General features: G+C 42.5%; 1 protein-coding gene across 1 annotated transcript in view; it reads right to left on the bottom strand.

The window, feature by feature from the left end:
• LOC117157818 (alkaline phosphatase) overlaps positions 1 to 22,673 on the bottom strand; it is a 244,471-nt gene that overhangs the window by 37,114 nt on the left and 184,684 nt on the right. The window contains exon 7 of the mRNA XM_076622126.1: positions 21,050 to 21,244. Within this exon, the coding sequence (XP_076478241.1) occupies positions 21,050 to 21,244 (195 nt within the window). The remainder of the gene's footprint in view (positions 1 to 21,049; positions 21,245 to 22,673) is intronic.

Raw genomic sequence — 22,673 nt, 5'->3', positions numbered from 1 at the left:
GAATGTTAGAAAATTAATGTAACGTTAATTTTAATATTAAGATTAGATTGCTAATGGAAAACTACATATATTAATATTTCCGAGTATTACTATTTGAAAAACTATATCAAGCGAAAAACTACTTTAATATAGTCTAGTCTGGATCATCCAAAACTGGTTTGGTGCTTGGTCTTGTTTACCCATTTTTAAGGGAAGCTCATTGTGGTCATGTTCGAGTTTCCTTTTGATATCTTCAAAAGTTTAATGTCGCGAAAATAGAATGTTAAACAGTTTCGTACAACAACTAGCATATCCTTTTTACAAGACACGAAATGGTATATGCAGTGTCAGTAGCTTCATTTTCTTTCTCTCGTTTCAAGTTAGACAAATGTGTCTTTGATACCAAATGCTGCCAGTAGGGTTACGAATTATTGTACGTATTTTGTACTGATCAATGTAATCGTTGTGTGGGAGATGGATGCTGCGTTGTGTATAGTTTGTTTTACGTTTGTAAAGATTCATGTAAGCGCAGCACGGGAGATAGGTGTTTCGCAGTTAGGATACAAAACAACCATATCTTTACGCAGGCCCATGGACAAATAGTCAGAACTCGACATTTTTGCCAATAGATTGAACGTTGAGATCGATGTGTAATGTTCAATAACCCATCGGACGGTCTCTTGCGTAGTCACCTCCTCGTGGTGAGACCTGGCAATTGGCATCCTTTTCCAAAAATTAATCAGTTGATTAATCTTTGGAAAACGATACCAAGCCAAGAACTACGCAACAGTCCAGTTTGGATCACCAAAAGCCTCTAAGAGAATTTTGTTCAAACTAATTGATAGTCGAAAACTAGTATTAAAGAAGTGTGAATTTAGTCTTAGTTTGCAGAAACTATTAAAATGATAAAAATGGATATCGTATTAAATCGTTGAAGTCACCAATTTACGATAAAAATTAGGAAATCGTTCAATTTGATTTTGTTATAATGGACAAACCGTCTCCTGCTATGTCAAAAAATCGTTACCGTTTGATTAACAAACCGACACCTTGTCGAGTTATATAAGGAACACGGAAGTCGCGCGCGAGCTTTTTCGTGCCTGAACTCCCGGAGAGAGAACATCGAAGAAAAATTTAAATATAAGGTAAATAAAAAAAAAAATATCAAATAACAACATTGCAACCAGTAATTTATAACGTTTAAACCATTAATTTACAACACTTAAGCTATTAATTTACAACATTTAAGCCATTAATTTATAACATTTAAGGAATTAATTTATAGCGTCAAAACTATTAATTTATAACATTTATGCTATTGATTTATAACATTTAAGCTATTAATTTACAACATCTAAGCCATTAATTTACAACATTTGAACTGTTATTTTATACATTTAAGCTATTAATTTATAGCATTTAAGCTATTAATTCACAACATGTAAGCCACTAATTTACAATATTTGAACTGTTATTTTATACATTTAAGCCATTAATTTCTAACATTTAAACTATTAATTTATAACATTTAAGCCATTAATTTTTAATGCATTATTTTTTAATTTTAAATATAGTATTTAATTTCTCATTTCACTGTTTCGTATAAAACCAGTGGTAACACAGAGTGTAATTTTAAGATGTAATTTTCCATGTCTCCTCAAAACCAAGGAAATAACACCATATTCATGGAATCAAGGAAGCAAGTGCAATTTAACCGAAGGTAACCACATCTTATCGGTAGCTGCACATGAGACAGAGGACATTTCAAATCACGTTGTTGCTTTGCTTCGGAGTATCAAGACCGTTAGATTATAAGTAATGTAAGAACAAATAAACTCTGGGCAAAACAATGTCGCCGCTACAATGTCGCCGCTACAGTATCGCTTTATTATAAAATAATTTTACATCTCTGCTTCCAATGCTTAAAAACTGTTTATGTAAATGGGACCCGAGCGTAGTTACCTCCTCGTGGTGGGTCCCGGTAATTGGTATCGTTTCCCAAATAATAATACACCAAGTACTATTTTGAATATTAGTATTATTATTTGAGAAACGATATCAAGCCAAAAACTACTTCAATATAGTCTGGTCTTGATCATCCAAAATAGTTTTGGTGACCTAGACCGGACTAAGACCCCCCCGCGGGGGCGCCGTGGGACATCGTGGGACACCGTGGGACACCGTGGGATGCGTGCGTCTTAGTCTTAATTAATCGTAAGGTAGATACCTATGTTATGTGCATTGTGAGCTCATTCTGTACAAAGATACTTATCTATCTTGGAACGAAAAATAAAAATCTCGTCTCTCATGATCCCCTCGCTTACCACACTGGAAAAATTGTTTCCGCGATTTATCGGTTCGCGATCACTCAGTTCTTTCAAACCGTAGCGTGATGTACTCGCTCGCGCGTATTCCGCGTACGTGCGGGTCAACGTGCACTGGACAACTCCTTGGATTCGTAAGTCGCCCCAAGGAAACCTCTGTCTTGGTGACTGCTCGACGACTGCTCGACGTTCGCATCGGATCGCGGGAGTTGTCGTCGCGCCGGTGATGCTAGCGAACCTGTTGGGGATTCAGTCGTGGATCTGCAGTCCTGTCCGATTGGTACTTTGGTACTCGGTCAGGGACCTGCAATTTCACGTCCTCCGTAATTCTGTTCGGGCCCGCGGGACTGGACCCCACTGTTCAGTTGAGGTCAATGCCTTCGTAATCCTGTTCAGCGGTCCCTCCCCGTGAGTGGACCCCACTGTTCAGTTGAGGCCTCTTGCCTTCGTAATCCTGATCAGCGGTCCATCCCCGGGTTCCACATGTTCAGTTGGAGTGTGTTAAGTTGCTGGCCTATGTGCTGGATCCACGGCTGAATTACCCGTGGATCACTAGCATCATCGGTCGGCGCCATCGACCGCGACTCGTGTAAGTTTCGAACGGCGAAACAGGAATCGAGTTACGGTCAATTCTTGGGCTTTCCGCTGAACCTCGGGGTTATCTCGTGTACGGGGGTACGTCGGGTAGGTTTGTTAGTTCTTTCGAGAGATCGCGATCTCGTTCGTTTCGGGCGCGCCGCGATTTTTTCCTTTATCATCTGATTCATCGGGCATTTTCTTGTTTTCCCATTTTTAAGGGATACTTATTGAGATCACGTTAGAGTTTATAACTTTTCAGTATCTTCAATATCGTACAGTGTCGCAAAAATAGAACGATAACTAGTTTAGTACAGCGTCTCGTATGTCCCTTCTGCGAGACACGAAATGGTATATACAGTGTCAGTATCTACGTTTTCTTCCTTTCATTCCAAGTTAGATAAATGTGTGTTTGATACCGAATGATGCCAGTAGGGATGCGAATTATTGTACGATATTTGTACTGATCGATGTAATCGTTGTGTGGGAGATGGATGTTGCGTTACGTAGGCTTTGTTCTACGTTTGTAAAGATTCATGTAAGCGCTGCGTTGGAGATATGTGTTTCGCAGTTAGGCTACGAAACAACTATCTCTTTACGCAGGCCCATGAAGTAGAGTGAGAACTCGACATTCTTGCCAGTAGGTTGAATGTCGAGACCGATGCATAATGTTGAATAACTCATGGGCGGGTCTCGTGCGTAGTCACCTCCTCGTGGTGAGACCTGGTAATTGGCATCCTTTTCCAAAAATTAATCAGTTGATTAATCTTTGGAAAACGATGCCAAGCTAAGAACTACGCAACAGTCCAGTTTGGATCACCAAAAGCCTCTAAGAGAATTTTGGATGATCTAGACTGGACTGCACCGTGGGACATCGTTGGACACCGTGGGACGTCGTCGGTCCAGTGTGGGTCACCAAATGCCGCGAAAAGAATTTTGGATGATCTACACTGGACTGCAACGTGGGACATCGTCGGTCCAGTGTGGGTCACCAAATGCCGCGAAAAGAATTTTGGATGATCTACACTGGACTGCAACGTGGGACATCGTCGGTCCAGTGTGGGTCACCAAATGCCGCGAAAAGAATTTTGGATGATCTACACCGGACTGCAACGTGGGACATCGTCGGTCCAGTGTGGGTCACCAAATGCCGCGAAAAGAATTTTGGATGATCTACACTGGACTGCAACGTGGGACATCGTCGGTCCAGTGTGGGTCACCAAATGCCGCGAAAAGAATTTTGGATGATCTACATTGGACTGCAACGTGGGACATCGTCGGTCCAGTGTGGGTCACCAAATGCCGCGAAAAGAATTTTGGATGATCTACACTGGACTGCAACGTGGGACACCGTGGGATACCGTCGGTCCAGTTTGGGTCTCCAAAAGCCTCCAACAGAATTTTGGATGATCTAGACTGGACTGCATCGTGGGACATCGTTGGACACCGTGGGACGTCGTCGGTCCAGTGTGGGTCAACAAATGCCGCGAAAAGAATTTTGGATGATCTACACTGGACTGCAACGTGGGACATCGTCGGTCCAGTGTGGGTCACCAAATGCCGCGAAAAGAATTTTGGATGATCTACACTGGACTGCAACGTGGGACATCGTCGGTCCAGTGCGGGTCACCAAATGCCGCGAAAAGAATTTTGGATGATCTACACTGGACTGCAACGCGGGACATCGTCGGTCCAGTGTGGGTCACCAAATGCCGCGAAAAGAATTTTGGATGATCTACACTGGATTGCAACGTGGGACATCGTCGGTCCAGTGTGGGTCACCAAATGCCGCGAAAAGAATTTTGGATGATCTACACCGGACTGCAACGTGGGACATCGTCGGTCCAGTGTGGGTCACCAAATGCCGCGAAAAGAATTTTGGATGATCTACACTGGACTGCAACGTGGGACACCGTGGGACACCGTTGGACACCGTTGGACACCGTTGGACACCGTTGGACACCGTTGGACACCGTTGGACACCGTTGGACACCGTTGGACACCGTTGGACACCGTGGGACACCGCGGGACACTGTGGGACACCGTGGGACACCGTGGGACACCGTGGGACACCGTGGGATATGTCTTGGCTATGTCGAATCCATTCTGAGCCCATTCTGTACAATGATACTTATCTGACTTGGAACGAGATATAAAAATCTATTCTTTTTTTCCACTGAATCTTGCGGTTATTTTGTGCACAGGAGTGCGTCGCGTGAGTCCATTGATTCTTCTGAAAGATCCCGATGTATGAAATCATTCTCTTATTTCAAACCAATTTTTAACGAATTATCTTATTGTTTCAAAGTGAGTTATAACGTCATAAACTTGCAAATTAGTAACAGGTAGATTCAAATACCTCGAAACAAGGTTTCGCGCGCGTTTGCACCGTATTCTTTAAATATATTTAGCGGCGAAGTTTTGAATTCTTGCAAATATTTTCCATTATTTAAAACACGCGACTGTAGTGTATTTTTGGAATGTATATTTCGTATTCTAATAACGAACATTCACAGTATATATTCTAATTGCGAACAATATTATTCTTGCAAACGATTGCATTGCATTCACGTTATTCATGAGCATTTGTTTGCTATCGAAAAATATCTCACAATTTTCAACTAAATAATATTTTTCAAACTTGTTCCAATTTCTTAATAATAATCTTTAAGCGTAAAAAAATAGCAGTATTTTCTAAATAAACGTTCGATAGGAAAAAGAAGAAAATTGTCGAAACGACGTTTCGCTTCTTCCTCAAACACCCCCCCCCCCGCCCTTAAACAACCACCATTTCCACCACTGGACTTTACACGGTTCCTGCCTGATGTTAGTCTCCCTGATGATATTCGCTGGGGTGGCGCAGCATCCATGGTACGTCCTCTGTTTCTCCGCATCGAACGGTGAGTCGCATGCATTTTTGTTCCTCCGGTCACTCAATCATGTCGTAGGATGAAAGGTCCGAATCGGCACGGGTGACCGGTTGTATTACGTAGAATTTTTTGCGAGCATAGTGACCGCGGGTATTTTTTATACCCGTGAGTAGTAACATTCTTTTTTTAAATTTATTAGTTTAGGATAGGTCTTCTTGCACAGCGCGATTATAATAATTAGTTTAAATACATACACTTGAGAATATATTCGTGTTATTTATAAATATGCATGTTAACATTCCGTATAAATATTTGCAAATGGCAAATATGTACACGAATATACCTGTTTAACATACTTGATTTTAAGCAATAAATTAATCGTGACAATATCAAGTCACGTTCGTTTATTTCATTTCGGTTAGAATTTAAAATATGAGTCAAAATTCATTTTTTCCCGTACAAGAATGTGTGAAATTTTACGTGCAAGAAGACACTTCGCGGCAGGCAGATTTTTGAATCAAAGCAATAATTTTGAACACTGCTTCTGCACTTTCGAGTATGTGCTTTGATAAAGAGATCGCCTGAGAATATTTCTTTCTTAGTAATATATTTAGACTCAATTATTCCATTTGATCGAGTCTCAGTCTTTTTCAATTAACACTACCTTTTTTGCAATATTAAAGTTTTGTTCTGATTTATTAAATTAATAAAGTAGAGTTACTTAGTTACTATTAAATTAATAAAGTAGATTTAATCAGAAACGAAGTAGTAAAATATAAAATCAAAGAACGTTAGTCCGTTAAATAAAAATTATACAAACTAATCATTTCTTTTAGATCAGGATTTTCAGGTTTAACCCTTTCCGTGCCCATTGTCAGTATCTCATTCACGTGCCCAGGTGCTACTTGAATGAGAGAAAGACACTGGGCACGATGATCTAGAATTAAGTAATGTAATAATTTGTCAGCGACTGACGATGTGTTAGTGTACCGTGCACGACGTATTTTCCACGTTATGTGTGTGTGTTGTTAGGCCGTGGAGCTGCGTCGCTTTTTTTCATTCGTTAAAACATCAAATATTAAAAATGTCGAGACATATATCGATTCAATTTACGTCTCGATACAATCACAATTTATGATAATATCGCCCACGCGATTAAGTGTAACCACGCTTTAAATATTGCCGTAAATTACAATTACAATTCCAAGTTTACTTACATTTATTTTAACGATATCATTTCTTCAGATGTGTTTTATCACGTTTTACGCAATGGTCACTAGCCTTCGTCAGTCGATTTCAGGAAAACGGTACGTACCTTAGAGTGTGCATGATGTGTGTTAAGCTCGGGTGTCGGAGGCGTCCCGGGACGTCCTCTCTAGTGTAGGTCCTTTGCGCCCGAGCGTTTGTGTGAGAACCGTGGAGCGAGTGTGTTGGTGTGCCTGTTTTGCTATTTTTTAAATATAGCGCAAGGTAGGATAGGTAGTATACTTTCTGGTGTGTCTGTTAATTATAAGTAGGTAGGGCCGGGCAGGTTGGCACAGTCTCTGGTCGGGTAGGCGCGTTTTCGTGTGACCAACCTGTTTCTGGAAATCTAATTTGAAAAATCGACGGTGAAACTGGCACGAGTAGAGCATGCACTCGCCTCTGGTTTTGCCTATCGATTTTTCGAATTTCGCGGTCGCGGTCGCGAATGGGTCGAAACGAACGTTTATTGCTCGAGCACGCACATGCGAGTGAGCAACGATCACTGCTGCGATCGTTGGTCAGTCCATGTGCACTTCAATCAGCTTCCGCGGTTTATATTTTTATTTTACCTTTATAAGTTTTTTTTTTGTTTGCGATTTAGAAGTCTCGAGCTTAGATTTAAGTTTCAGCGGGCATTGCGCCCGAAGAAAGAAGAGGCTATAAGCCGAAGAGGCCCGGCAAACTGCCACTCAAGAGGGCAACTACTAATGGCTGCCCATCCTCTGGGTCATCCAGAGCATGGGAAGTCATTATTGTTACTACTTTGTCACTATGCTCGATTTTAGTATTTGTAGTAGTAGAAGTAGTAGTAGTTTGCTTTTTGGCCGATATATATATCGGTCCATCGTCCCATTGGGCAAATCGCGATTTTTCTTATTAGTGTCGCGATAAATTAATTACGGGTTGTATTAGAGTTGCGAAATAACATCGCGGCTTTTAATTAGTGTGGCGAGAAAATGATTACGGTTTGAATTAGAGTTGCGATAAAATGATAATCGCGTTTGCTTTAGAGTTGCGAATTACGATATCGCGATTGTCTTTTGCAATTTTTATTATGAATTTTTATAATTTCTTATAGAACTATACGTATCAGAATTTATCTTGTTTTCTATTGTTTGAAATTACATTATAAAAATGTTAGTTTTCAATTAATTTATTAGTATTGCAAGTAGCAATACCAGAATATTTGAAGTAGCTTTTTCATATAGTAAATAGTAATTTTCATTAAATTCACTGTAAAAATTAGCGTTGCGATAATGAATGATCGCGTTTTGTTAAGTAGAGTTGCGTTTACAAAATGCCCAAACCCTCCGACTGCATTTATCGGACACTGTTCCTGGATCACTCGTACAGCTACAAGAACTGTACATGTGTGATCGTTCGTCGGCAACCTTCTAAATGGTTGCACTGCGATATATCGGCCCTCCACTCGCGATTTTTCTTATTAGTGTCGCGACAGATTAATTACGGGTTGAATTAGAGTTGCGAAATAACATCGCGGCTTTCTATTAGTGTCGCGAGAGAATGGTTACGGTTTGAATTAGAATTGCGATAAAATGATAATCGCGTTTGCTTTAAAGTTGCGAATTACGATATCGCGATTGTCTTTTGCCATTTTTATTATGAATTTTTATAATTTCTTATAGAACTATACGTATCAGAATTTATCTTGTTTTCTATTGTTTAAAATTAGATTATAAATATGTTAATTTTTAATTAATTTTATAGTATTGCAAGTAGCAATACCAGAATATTTAAAGTAGCTTTTTTATATAGTAAATAGTAATTTTTATTAAATTCACTATAAGAGTTAGCGTTGCGATATTGTTCCATCGCGAGTTCTGCTTATTTTTCCTTTTAGCGTTGCGATAATAAATGATCGCGTTTTGTTAAGTAGTGTTGCGTTCACAAACTGCCCTAACCCCCCGACTGCAATTGTCGGACACTGTTCCTGGATCACACGTTCAGCTGCAAGAGCTGTGCAAGTGTGATCGTTCATCAGCAACCTCTTAAATGGTTGCACTTCGATTTCTCGCTATTAGTGTTGCGTATTGCTAAAATACGAGTGCGTAGATTTATACTTATTAGAGTTGCGTATCAAATATCGGGAATTTTCAGGCTTAATTTTTTTTTTTTTTAATGGTAGATTATCGATATTGCAGATATAACGAAGCACTCATCGCGGTTTGATTTTGAAAATTTTCTGCTTCATAAATATTAGTAGTAAATTAGTGTTGCGAAACAAGAATATTCAGTTCCACTCTCGGCGTGTTGATCGGGTTTATATAGAGTGGAATACGATTGAATTTTAGTAGCCCTTCTGGCTACTGCTTTGTTTCCTTTTCAGCGCCCCCTCTTACCACGTTTATTACTGAAAATACTGCTATAAGACATGTTTCTTGGTCAGCGTTAACGTTACCATAACTGCTAAAATACAAAACTTTATTACGAATGTATATTATATATAGATTTACATATATGAAACTGTGAGCGATTTCATGCACAGCAAAGTATTATAATGAAATATCTTAATGTTGCTATGAAGGCTTAAAATATTTTTTAAAATTTAATTCATTGCAATTGGAATCAGCGCTGGTGATTGTTCGTTCTTAGAACCATAACTTTTAACATTTTTTCGACCGCGATATTTTCAATCTTTTAACAGTAATATAGAATTTTATAAATATTCGAATTTCATATTGAATTTTTTTTTTTTTAATTCAGATTAAATTCAATTACTTAAAATTCTATTTTTCAACGTAACCCTAGTTTCGATTAAAAAGATACAAATGATTCTCTATATTTGCTAAAATTTAATCAATAGTAATTTGATCTATAATTAACCATTATTAGTAGTTTATTTTTCATGTATAAAATGTTCTCGTTGTAAAGATACCTGTTTCTTTCATATACCACATCAAGTAAATGAGTTTGTTTCAAATTTATCAACTAGCAGAAAGTAGATTTCAATTACATACATTAACATTTCATAGCATATTAAATATGTATGCTAGATACCGAAATGATTTTTCTTCCATTGTTTGATTGTTCAGGCTTCTTCCCGTTTCCCCATTTTTAAAAGAAGCATATTGCGGTAACGTTGGAGTATATAACTTTTCGATATTTTCATAAGTTTAGTACAACGAATCGTATGTCTCTTCTGCAAGATCCTAAATTGTATATGCAGTGTCAATAGTTTCATTTCCATTCTTTCGTTCCAAGTTAGACAAATGTATCATTGATACCGAATGTTGCCAGTACGGTTGCGAATTATTGTGCAATGCTTGTACTGATGGATGTAATCGTTTTCGCAGATTCATCAGTTGATTAACTTTTGGAAAACCACTACATCGATAAGTACAAACATTGTACAATAATTCGATACCAAGATAAGAACCACGCTAATACAGTCCAGTTTGGATTACGAAAAGACACGAAGAGAATTTTGGATAATCTAAACTGGACTGCAACGTGGGACGCCGTTGGACACCGTAGGACGCCGTTGGACACCGTGGGACGCCGTTGGACACCGTGGGACGCCGTTGGACACCGTGGGACGCCGTTGGACACCGTGGGACGCCGTTAGACGCCGTTGGACACCGTGGGACGCCGTTGGACACCGAGGGACGCCGTTGGACACCGTGGGACGCCGTTGGACACCGCGGGACGCCGTTGGACACCGTGGGACGCCGTGGGACATCGTGGGACGCCGTGGGACATCGTTGGACGCCGTGGGACATCGATGGACATCGTTGGACACCGTTGGACACCGTTGGACACCGTTGGACACCGTTGGACACCGTTGGACACCGTTGGACACCGTTGGACACCGTTGGACACCGTTGGACACCGTTGGACACCGTTGGACACCGTTGGACACCGTTGGACACCGTTGGACACCGTTGGACACCGTTGGACAACGTTGGACACCGTTGGACACCGTTGGACACCGTTGGACACCGTTGGACACCGTTGGACAACGTTGGACAACGTTGGACGACGATGGACACCGTTGGACACCGTTGGACACCGTTGGACACCGTTGGAGAACATTGGACGCCGTGGGACGCCGTGGGACATCGTGGGACATCGTGGGACATCGTGGGATGCGTACGTTTTTGTCTTAATTAATCGTAAGGTAGATACATATGTCAAGTGCATTGTGAGCTCATTCTGTACAGCGACATTTATCCACCTTAGAACGAAAGAAAGAAAAATCTCGTCTCCCTTCACTCGCTTACCTCACAGTACTTATTGCACTCGCGATTTATCGGTTCGCGATCACTCAGTTCTTTCAAACCGTAGCGTGACGTACTCGCTCGCGCGTATTCCGCGTACGTGCGGGTCAACGTGCACTGGACAACTCCTTGGATTCGTAAGTCGCCCCAAGGAAACCTCTGTCTGGGTGACTGCTCGACGACTGCTCGACGTTCGCATCGGATCGCGGGAGTTGTCGTCGCATCGGTGATGCTTGCGAATCTGTTGGGGATTCAGTCGTGGATCCGCAGTCCTGTCCGATTGGTACTTTGGTACTCGGTCAGGGACCTGCAATTTCACGTCCTCCGTAATTCTGTTCGGGCCCGCGGGACTGGACCCCACTGTTCAGTTGAGGTCAATGCCTTCGTAATCCTGTTCAGCGGTCCCTCCCCGTGAGTGGACCCCACTGTTCAGTTGAGGCCTCTTGCCTTCGTAATCCTGATCAGCGGTCCATCCCCGGGTTCCACATGTTCAGTTGGAGTGTGTTAAGTTGCTGGCCTATGTGCTGGATCCACGGCTGAATTACCCGTGATTCACTAGCATCATCGGTCGGCGCCATCGACCGCGACTCGTGTAAGTTTCGAACGGCGAAACAGGAATCGAGTTACGGTCAATTCTTGGGCTTTCCGCTGAACCTTGGGGTTATCTCGTGTACGGGGGTACGTCGTGTAGGTTTGTTAGTTCTTTCGAGAGATCGCGATCTCGTTCGTTTCGGGCGCGCCGCGATTTTTTCCTTTATCATCTGATTCATCGGGCATTTTCTTGTTTACCCATTTTTAAGGGATACTTATTTAGATCACGTTAGAGTTTATAACTTTTTAGTATCTTCAATATCGTACAGTGTCGCAAAAATAGAACGATAACTAGTTTAGTACAGCGTCTCGTATGACCCTTCTGCGAGACACGAAATGGTATATACAGTGTCAGTAGCTACATTTTCTTCCTTTCATTCCAAGTTGGATAAATGTGTGTTTGATACCGAATGATGCCAGTAGGGATGCGAATTATTGTACGATATTTGTACTGATCGATGTAATCGTTGTGTGGGAGATGGATGTTGCGTTACGTAGGCTTTGTTCTACGTTTGTAAAGATTCATGTAAGCGCTGCGTTGGAGATATGTGTTTCGCAGTTAGGCTACGAAACAACTATCTCTTTACGCAGGCCCATGAAGTAGAGTGAGAACTCGACATTCTTGCCAGTAGGTTGAATGTCGAGACCGATGCATAATGTTGAATAACTCATGGGCGGGTCTCGTGCGTAGTCACCTCCTCGTGGTGAGACCTGGTAATTGGCATCCTTTTCCAAAAATTAATCAGTTGATTAATCTTTGGAAAACGATGCCAAGCTAAGAACTACGCAACAGTCCAGTTTGGATCACCAAAAGCCTCTAAGAGAATTTTGGATGATCTAGACTGGACTGCACCGTGGGACATCGTTGGACACCGTGGGACGTCGTCGGTCCAGTGTGGGTCACCAAATGCCGCGAAAAGAATTTTGGATGATCTACACTGGACTGCAACGCGGGACATCGTCGGTCCAGTGTGGGTCATCAAATGCCGCGAAAAGAATTTTGGATGATCTACACTGGACTGCAACGTGGGACATCGTCGGTCCAGTGTGGGTCACCAAATGCCGCGAAAAGAATTTTGGATGATCTACACTGGACTGCAACGTGGGACATCGTCGGTCCAGTGTGGGTCACCAAATGCCGCGAAAAGAATTTTGGATGATCTACACCGGACTGCAACGTGGGACATCGTCGGTCCAGTGTGGGTCACCAAATGCCGCGAAAAGAATTTTGGATGATCTACACTGGACTGCAACGTGGGACATCGTCGGTCCAGTGTGGGTCACCAAATGCCGCGAAAAGAATTTTGGATGATCTACACTGGACTGCAACGTGGGACATCGTCGGTCCAGTGTGGGTCACCAAATGCCGCGAAAAGAATTTTGGATGATCTACACTGGACTGCAACGTGGGACATCGTCGGTCCAGTGTGGGTCACCAAATGCCGCGAAAAGAATTTTGGATGATCTACACTGGACTGCAACGTGGGACATAGTCGGTCCAGTGTGGGTCACCAAATGCCGCGAAATGAATTTTGGACGATCTACACTGGACTGCAACGTGGGACGCCGTGGGACATCGTGGGACGCCGTGGGACATCGTTGGACGCCGTGGGACATCGTTGGACGCCGTGGGACATCGTTGGACACCGTTGGACGCCGTGGGACATCGATGGACACCGTTGGACACCGTTGGACACCGTTGGACACCGTTGGACACCGTTGGACACCGTTGGACACCGTTGGACACCGTTGGACACCGTTGGACACCGTTGGACACCGTTGGACACCGTTGGACACCGTTGGACACCGTTGGACACCGTTGGACACCGTTGGACACCGTTGGACACCGTTGGACACCGTTGGACACCGTTGGACACCGTTGGACACCGTTGGACAACGTTGGACATCGTTGGACACCGTTGGACACCGTTGGACACCGTTGGACAACGTTGGACGCCGATGGACACCGTTGGAGAATATTGGACGCCGTGGGACACCGTGGGACGCCGTGGGACATCGTGGGACATCGTGGGACATCGTGGGATGCGTACGTTTTTGTCTTAATTAATCGTAAGGTAGATACATATGTCAAGTGCATTGTGAGCTCATTCTGTACAGCGACATTTATCCACCTTAGAACGAAAAAAAGAAAAATCTCGTCTCCCTTCACTCGCTTACCTCACAGTACTTATTGCACTCGCGATTTATCGGTTCGCGATCACTCAGTTCTTTCAAACCGTAGCGTGACGTACTCGCTCGCGCGTATTCCGCGTACGTGCGGGTCAACGTGCACTGGACAACTCCTTGGATTCGTAAGTCGCCCCAAGGAAACCTCTGTCTTGGTGACTGCTCGACGACTGCTCGACGTTCGCATCGGATCGCGGGAGTTGTCGTCGCGCCGGTGATGCTAGCGAACCTGTTGGGGATTCAGTCGTGGATCTGCAGTCCTGTCCGATTGGTACTTTGGTACTCGGTCAGGGACCTGCAATTTCACGTCCTCCGTAATTCTGTTCGGGCCCGCGGGACTGGACCCCACTGTTCAGTTGAGGTCAATGCCTTCGTAATCCTGTTCAGCGGTCCCTCCCCGTGAGTGGACCCCACTGTTCAGTTGAGGCCTCTTGCCTTCGTAATCCTGATCAGCGGTCCATCCCCGGGTTCCACATGTTCAGTTGGAGTGTGTTAAGTTGCTGGCCTATGTGCTGGATCCACGGCTGAATTACCCGTGGATCACTAGCATCATCGGTCGGCGCCATCGACCGCGACTCGTGTAAGTTTCGAACGGCGAAACAGGAATCGAGTTACGGTCAATTCTTGGGCTTTCCGCTGAACCTCGGGGTTATCTCGTGTACGGGGGTACGTCGGGTAGGTTTGTTAGTTCTTTCGAGAGATCGCGATCTCGTTCGTTTCGGGCGCGCCGCGATTTTTTCCTTTATCATCTGATTCATCGGGCATTTTCTTGTTTTCCCATTTTTAATGGATACTTATTGAGATCACGTTAGAGTTTATAACTTTTCAGTATCTTCAATATCTTACAGTGTCGCAAAAATAGAACGATAACTAGTTTAGTACAGCGTCTCGTATGTCCCTTCTGCGAGACACGAAATGGTATATACAGTGTCAGTATCTACGTTTTCTTCCTTTCATTCCAAGTTAGATAAATGTGTGTTTGATACCGAATGATGCCAGTAGGGATGCGAATTATTGTACGATATTTGTACTGATCGATGTAATCGTTGTGTGGGAGATGGATGTTGCGTTACGTAGGCTTTGTTCTACGTTTGTAAAGATTCATGTAAGCGCTGCGTTGGAGATATGTGTTTCGCAGTTTTGCTACGAAACAACTATCTCTTTACGCAGGCCCATGAAGTAGAGTGAGAACTCGACATTCTTGCCAGTAGGTTGAATGTCGAGACCGATGCATAATGTTGAATAACTCATGGGCGGGTCTCGTGCGTAGTCACCTCCTCGTGGTGAGACCTGGTAATTGGCATCCTTTTCCAAAAATTAATCAGCTGATTAATCTTTGGAAAACGATGCCAAGCTAAGAACTACGCACCAGTCCAGTTTGGAACACCAAAAGCCTCTAAGAGAATTCTGTTCAAACTAAGTGATAGTCGAAACTAGTATTAAAGAAGTGTGAATTTAGTCTTAGTTTGCAGAAACTATGGAAATGATAAAAATGGATATCGTATTAAATCGGCAAAACAATATCGCCGCTACAGTATCGCTTTATTATAAAATAATTTTACATCTCTGCTTCCAATGCTTAAAAACTGTTTATGTAAATGGGACCCGAGCGTAGTTACCTCCTCGTGGTGGGTCCCGGTAATTGGTATCGTTTCCCAAATAATAATACACCAAGTACTATTTTGAATATTAGTATTATTATTTGAGAAACGATATCAAGCCAAAAACTACTTCAATATAGTCTGGTCTTGATCATCCAAAATAGTTTTGGTGATCTAGACCGGACTAAGACCCCCCCGCGGGGGCGCCGTGGGACATCGTGGGACACCGTGGGACATCGCGGGACACCGTGGGATGCGAGCGTTTTAACCTTAATTAATCTTAAGATAGATACCTATGTTATGTGCATTGTAAGCTCATTCTGTACGAAGATACTTATCTATCTTGGAACGAAAAATAAAAATCTCGTCTCTCGTGATGCCCTCGGTTACCACATTGGAAAAATTGTTTCCACGATTTATCTGTTTACGGTCGCTCAGTTCTTTCAAACCGTAGCGTGACGTACTCGCTCGCGCGTATTCCGGGTACGTGCGGGTCAACGTGCACTGGCCAACTCTTTGGATTCGTAAGTCGCCCCAAGCACACCTCTGTCTTGATGACTACTCGACGACTGCTCGTCGTTTGCCTCGAATCACGGGAGTTGTCATCGAACTGGTGATGCCTGCGATTCGCAATACTGTCCGATTGGTACTTCGGTACTCGGGCAGAGACCTGCATTTCACGTCCTCCGTAATCCTGTTCAAGTGACGAACTCGCGGGGGTGGACCCCACTGTTCAGTTGGGGCCTTGCCTTTGTAATCCTGTTCAGCGGTCCCTCCCCGGGCCTTCATTTGTTCAGTTGGAGTGTGTTAAATCGCAGGCCTATTTGCTGGATCGCTAGTATCATCGGTTGGTGCCATCGACCGTGATAAGATCCAGACGACGTGACAGGAATCGGGCGAAGGTCAATGCTTGGGCTTTCCGCTGAACCTTAGGGTTATCCGGTGCACGGGGGTACGTCATGTAGGTTTGTTAGTTCTTTCGAGAGATCGTGATTTCGTTCGTTCCGGGCGCGCCGCGGTTTTTCTTTCACCGTCTGATTGTTGGGGCTCCTTTTCCGTAGTAGCTCCATATTGTTTCTTTCGTTCCAAGTTAGACAAATGTGTCTTTGATACCGAATGCGGCCAGTAGGGTTGCGAACTATTGTACTGATCGATGTAATCGTTGTATGGGAGATGAATGTTGCGTTGCGTGGGAGATAGATATTGCGTTGTGTAAGCTTTGTTTTACGTTTGTAAAGATTCATGTAAGCGCTGCGTTGGAGATATGTGTTTCGCAGTTAGGCTACGAAACAACTATTTCTTTACGCAGGCCCATGGCAAGTAGAGTCAAAACTCGACATTCTGCCAACAGGTTGAATGTCGAGATCGATGTGTAGTGTTACATAATCCATGGGCGGGTCTCGTGCGTAGTCACCTCCTCGTGGTGAGACCTGGTAATTGGCATCCTTTTCCAAAAATTAATCATTTGATTAGTCTTTGGAAAACGATGCCAAGCTAAGAACTACGTACCAGTCCAGTTTGGATCTCCAAAAGGCGCCAAAACAATTTTGGATGATCTAGACTGGACTGCACCGTGGGACATCGCTAAACATCGTTGGACCAGTTTGATTCTCCAAAAGCCGCCAACAGAATTTTAGATGATCTAGACTGGACGGCAACTTGGGACAACGTTGAACGCCGTTGGACACAATAGGACACCTTGAGGTATGTCTTGTCCATTGTGGGTCCATTCTGTATAATGTTACTTATCTGACTTGGAACAAAATACAAAGATCTATTCTTCTTTCTATTATTTTTTTCCTTTTCTACTCTTATCTATTATTGTGTGTACGGGAGTACGTCGCGCGAGTCCATTAATTCTTTCGAAAGATCGCGATCTCGTTCGTACGCGTCGCAATTTTGAATTTATTCTCTGATTGGTTGCTGTTTGTTTTTGGAAATGAAGTAATAAAATATAAAATCAAAGAATGTTGGTCTGTTAAATACAAATTAGACAAACTAATCATTTTTGTAGATCAGGATTTTCAGGTTTAACCCTTTCCGTGCCCATTGTCAGGATCTCGCTCACGTGCCCAGATGTTACTTGAAAGACATTGGGCACGATGTTTCAATTTCAAGTTTATTTACATTTACTTTAACGATATAATTTCCTCAGATGTGTTTTATCACGTTTTACGCAATGGTCACTAACCTTCGTCAATTGATTTCAGGAAAATGGTACGTAAATTAGAGTGTGCATGTTGTATGTTAAGCTGGAGTGTCGGAGGCGTCCCGGGACGTCCTCTCTAGTGTAGAGCCTTTGCGCCCGAGCGTTTGTGTGAGAACCGTGGAGCGAGTGTGTGGTGTGCCTGTTTTGCCATTTTTTAAATATAGCGCTAGGTAGAATAGGTAGTATACTTTCTGGTATATCTGTTAATTATAAGTAGGTAGGGCCGGGCAGGTTGGCACAGTTTTTGATCGGGTAGGCGCGTTTTCGAGTGATCAACCTGTTTGTGGAAATTTAATTTGAAAAATCGATGGTGAAACTGACACGAGTAGAGCATGCTCTCGTCTCTGGTTTTGCCTTTCGATTTTTCGAGTTTTTCTACGACCGAGGGTAGAAATAATAAAGAAGAAACAGAAAGCCAAAAACTATTATAGTAGCGATTTACGGTTTCCCCATATTTCTGCACGCCCTTGGCCTTTCAACGGAACGAAAACGAAACTGTTCCTTGGCAACATCCGGCGAAATAGCACCCCGTAGAGCTATAGAATCCCGAATCTCCATCCGGCGAATTTCCGAAAAGGGTCAAAATCGTTTCGCGTTATTTAGAACAACAACCTTCCTTTTGCCTATCGAACCATCGCCGTGGTTACAACTGTGGAAACGAACGAACGAGAGAGGCAGTCCAGACACCGTAGAAAATGAGATCGAGGGATTCGAACGAGCCAGACGATTCACGCACCAGCCACAAAAACTATCCTTTGCATTTCTCGCCGCGATTCGATTTAAGCACGGACAAACGTTCCGATTCCGTTCGCACAGGCTTGTCCAAGAAGATTGGATCGCATTGAAGCTGGGGACCTTGGAATTGGAGGGACGTCCCGCCCTTCCAGACGCGATGAAGAAGTGACTGGAGGGTATATAAAATGGTGTACCGAATCACTTACCTGGTATTGGATTGCTATGCGACCCTTTCCGGTCATTCGACGAGACGAGGCAAACCCGACAGAGACGAAGCCAAACCGGATAAATTATTGGCGGGGTCCCCGATCTTTTCTCCTTTTCGCGGCTTGAATACAGAATCATGCTCGAATTTCATCGAACCAACCGGCCGAAACAGACTCGTCACTCACTGTTAAATACGCTTTTTCCCTTTGCGACCAAGCGTGGCCCATTCGAAATCGAACGTTGCAAATCCTGCAGCGCATTATGCATTCAGCGAGGACGTTGATGGACGACGGTCTCTTGTTTCGCTACTTTTGCTGCTTTACTGGCGTGTCGCATCGAAAAGTTTCGAACGATCAATAGTCGAAAAACGGACCGTAAAATGATCAATGCAGATGTATATCGTCAATGTCCTCGGTATTATGTATATTCCATTGACATTCTCGGAGTCGTTCTGTTTCGAACGTGGCGTTTCATGTCGCGTTTCAATAACGATAACATTGTTTCAGATCTTTTGTTATACAGGATCGTTTCTCGTCGAGAAGTTAGTCGATTCAATGAAACAGGGACAAATGAAAGACCAATAAGAATAGACGGAAGGCGAGCGTGAAACAAAATTAGGCCAGTCGCGAATCAGAGAACTAGCTTGGAAAGAAAATTAAATCGTCAGCAGGGTCACCGATATTAATTTCTTCGTTTGATTCGGTTTTAGATCGTAAGACCATCCGTGAATGAGGTTGATCGACTCTGGTAAGAGATTCAGCATCGAAGAATGCGCTTTGCATTCTTTCGCGATTTAATTTAATCACGGATCGAACGTCTATATTCTTCATTGCGGAATCCTCCAGTAAAATTGAATTTTATTCAGCTCGTTCTTCATGCTAATCAACGATCCTGATGCTCGGTATTCTCTTACTATCGGTCATGGTCTTACGACGCTTCTACACATTTTACGAATGTAACGAGTTTCGTTGCGAACGGAAATAAATTAATTGAGATTCCCTTCGAAAAATGGTAAATGTATCGTGATAATCGTACGGAGACCCATATTTTCCACCAACCGATGCAATTTTTTATCTGGATAAAGAAGTGAAATGCAGCGAGACGATTTTTAACATAATCAATTTTCTTTTTTAATTAATTTTTAACAAAACCATGGTCTTTTAGTCGCATGGATTATTGTGAATGATGTTCAGGAATTTAATTTAATCCATACTTCTTGCGAATTTAATATCGAGAACGGAAGCTTCGTTGCTTCAGTTCAACGGCGAGATTTTAATTACATTGACGATTTTTGATCGGAAGATACGCTAACGTACTGTCTCCGACTAGCACGATCGGGAACGCGTTTTGTTTTCATCTCTTTTTCTCTCTCTCTCTCTCTCTCTTTCTCTTTCTATGTATTCTGTAAAATGATGTTAAAGAAATAACGATGTTAATAATGGATCCGCGATCGGAGGAAAGATAATAGCAGAGTTATTTGTGCTAGACACGATCCTTACGTTTCATCCAGATTAGATTTCGAAACCTACGCTTCGACCTACGGAACTGTTCATGGAAATTGCATTATTTCCTCTCTCTCTTTTCTTTTTTTTTTGTTGGTTCACTTAATAATTTTGTGTCGTTTGTTTTCTTTTGTTGGACTGTTTTACGACTGTATGATCGCTTGCACCTATATCTTGTACAAGGATTAATATATTAAGTTAAACTAGATTAAAGTAAACTCGCTTTCCTGAAAATCTGCATTATCTGAATGTGATAGGCCACTCTCGTGCACGAAAGCTCGCGTTGTTGCGCGAAAATAATGTGCGCACTTAGCCGCGCTCATATTGTGAAACTTGTTATAGTAGAGAAATGAAATGTAACGACGAGCTGAATTAAAAGATATGTACAAGTTTTAATCGTGTTGGTAAAACTTAAATCTTCTATTCCTGTGGCCGTCCTTGGGGAAACTTGGGAAAACTTAAAGGTTAGCAAGTGTATAAATTTCGAGGCGTTTACGATTGTGGAAATCGGTGTTGGTAAAATTATAAACGAGCTGCAGGTTAGATATATCACCACAGGGGGCTTCAAAATCCTCTTATTGTTAAAGATTATTGCGCAGAATTTTAAACAATGGCACGAATTATCGCAGCGTATAAACATAAGTTTACGTGCTACGAGAAATAATTTCTGGGCTATTTGTTGCAAGTTTTCAACATATATCGATAGTTATCGGTACACAGTGAATCGTTTCGGTTGCCAGTACAGATTATGGAACTATCGAATATTGATTTATCGCTTCACTTACCAAATATAGGATTGCCACGATGCGTCGCTAGGCCACCAAGCGTGAGTACGTGCGAGTGATCCGCCGTTACGACGAGAAGCGTCTCTGACAAGTCCACTTCCTTCATCACCGCTCTCACGGCTTCCTCCAGCGCCAGTGTTTCGTCTAACGCTCGATAAGCATTGTTATAGTGATGCGCGTGATCGATTCTGCCACCTGGAGACAAGCAAATAGACCTTTCGTGTTGAATTAGATGTCTAGGGAAATGCAGTTAGTATAGCGAACAGTCATAGTATGAGGATACAAGCGAATAATCTACGAAAAATTTACTGTAAATTATTAAGAAAAATAGTCATTGTCAGAAATAATTTTAAGTAAAGTACGATTTGAAGGCTGAAGTTGAGCATAAAATCATCTGGCATCAGTTGAATTTTGTTAGCTATTAAGCTTTAGCTATTAACATAAATATCAATTAACGGGATAATTTGACGCGATAATTCAATTTGATCGAAAGTTGGCACAACGAACCACATGGCACGAAATATCCTTTGACAGAGCTAACCGACCAACAAGTTCTATTCAATTTAGAATCAACTTTACGTGTACTATGAAAAACTCCAGACGCGAGTAACTTTAAAATCAATATTGTCACGTTACAGAAAGCTACCTATAATCCTGTCAACGACTTTAATATCTTTAAAGTTAAAAGAAAAGTGAAGTACGAACTTTCCTAACTTCCTAAAAGCTATAAAGTATAGTATAAACAAAATAACAAATGCACATTTCTGACGTCAAACGCTTCACACTCAACTGACTCGACACGACGACGTTACAGATTTCACGAGAAGCGAATTTAAGAATTAACCCTTTAATATGTTAGCCAAACTATATTAATGACGTTTTATTTAACGTCGCTGTTTATCAAAGAATATACTTTCGTAGAAAAATAGCTATTTATTCTTCGTTACGAAAATATTATTAATAATTCGCATGTCTCCTAGCCTTCTTGCGATGACGACACACTTATGCGATAAGCCTATCACGATTATCGATTGTACATTGTTCATTATAGAATCATCGTATTAATCCTTCCATAATGAATAACGCAACATCGGTATCCAACACAGGCGTATCGCGATAGACGTATCACCGTGTGGAAAAGGCCTTATCCTTTTTCCTGTCACTGTGAAGGGATGGCGAAAATTAGATAAAAGAAGGAACAAAACTACGGACGAAATTAGAGATCCAACGCAGGGGAAACGAGCGTCATCAGCATTACCGTCGAACTCGCGTTTGTGAAAGTACCATGGTCATTGGCAGTTAACGCTAATTATTCAGAACGATCCGCAAGAATCCCGGATTCAATTATCGAGCGAGCAAACGACGTTACCTCCGGAATGGATTACTGAAAGTTCGACTTAAAGTTCACCAGTACGCCACTTAGAAACGATCGAGAATGGCAGGATCGATATTACGTAGAATCGGAAGCGTGCACGCGTTCAAGGGAGCGAGAATTGAATCGAGAGTGTGGAATCGAATTCGGTTGCAGGGTGGATCGAAGCAATCAGGGATGAAACGAGACATTCTACAGTTCGATCTTAGGCTATCGCGTTAAAAGACCCAATGGTATGCCGTATCGCTTGGC

The sequence above is a fragment of the Bombus vancouverensis genome, chromosome 10 (assembly GCF_051014615.1).
Source record: "Bombus vancouverensis nearcticus chromosome 10, iyBomVanc1_principal, whole genome shotgun sequence".
In the NCBI taxonomy this organism is placed as follows: Eukaryota; Metazoa; Arthropoda; class Insecta; order Hymenoptera; family Apidae; genus Bombus; species Bombus vancouverensis.
This window is presented reverse-complemented; position numbering and strand designations above follow the sequence as displayed.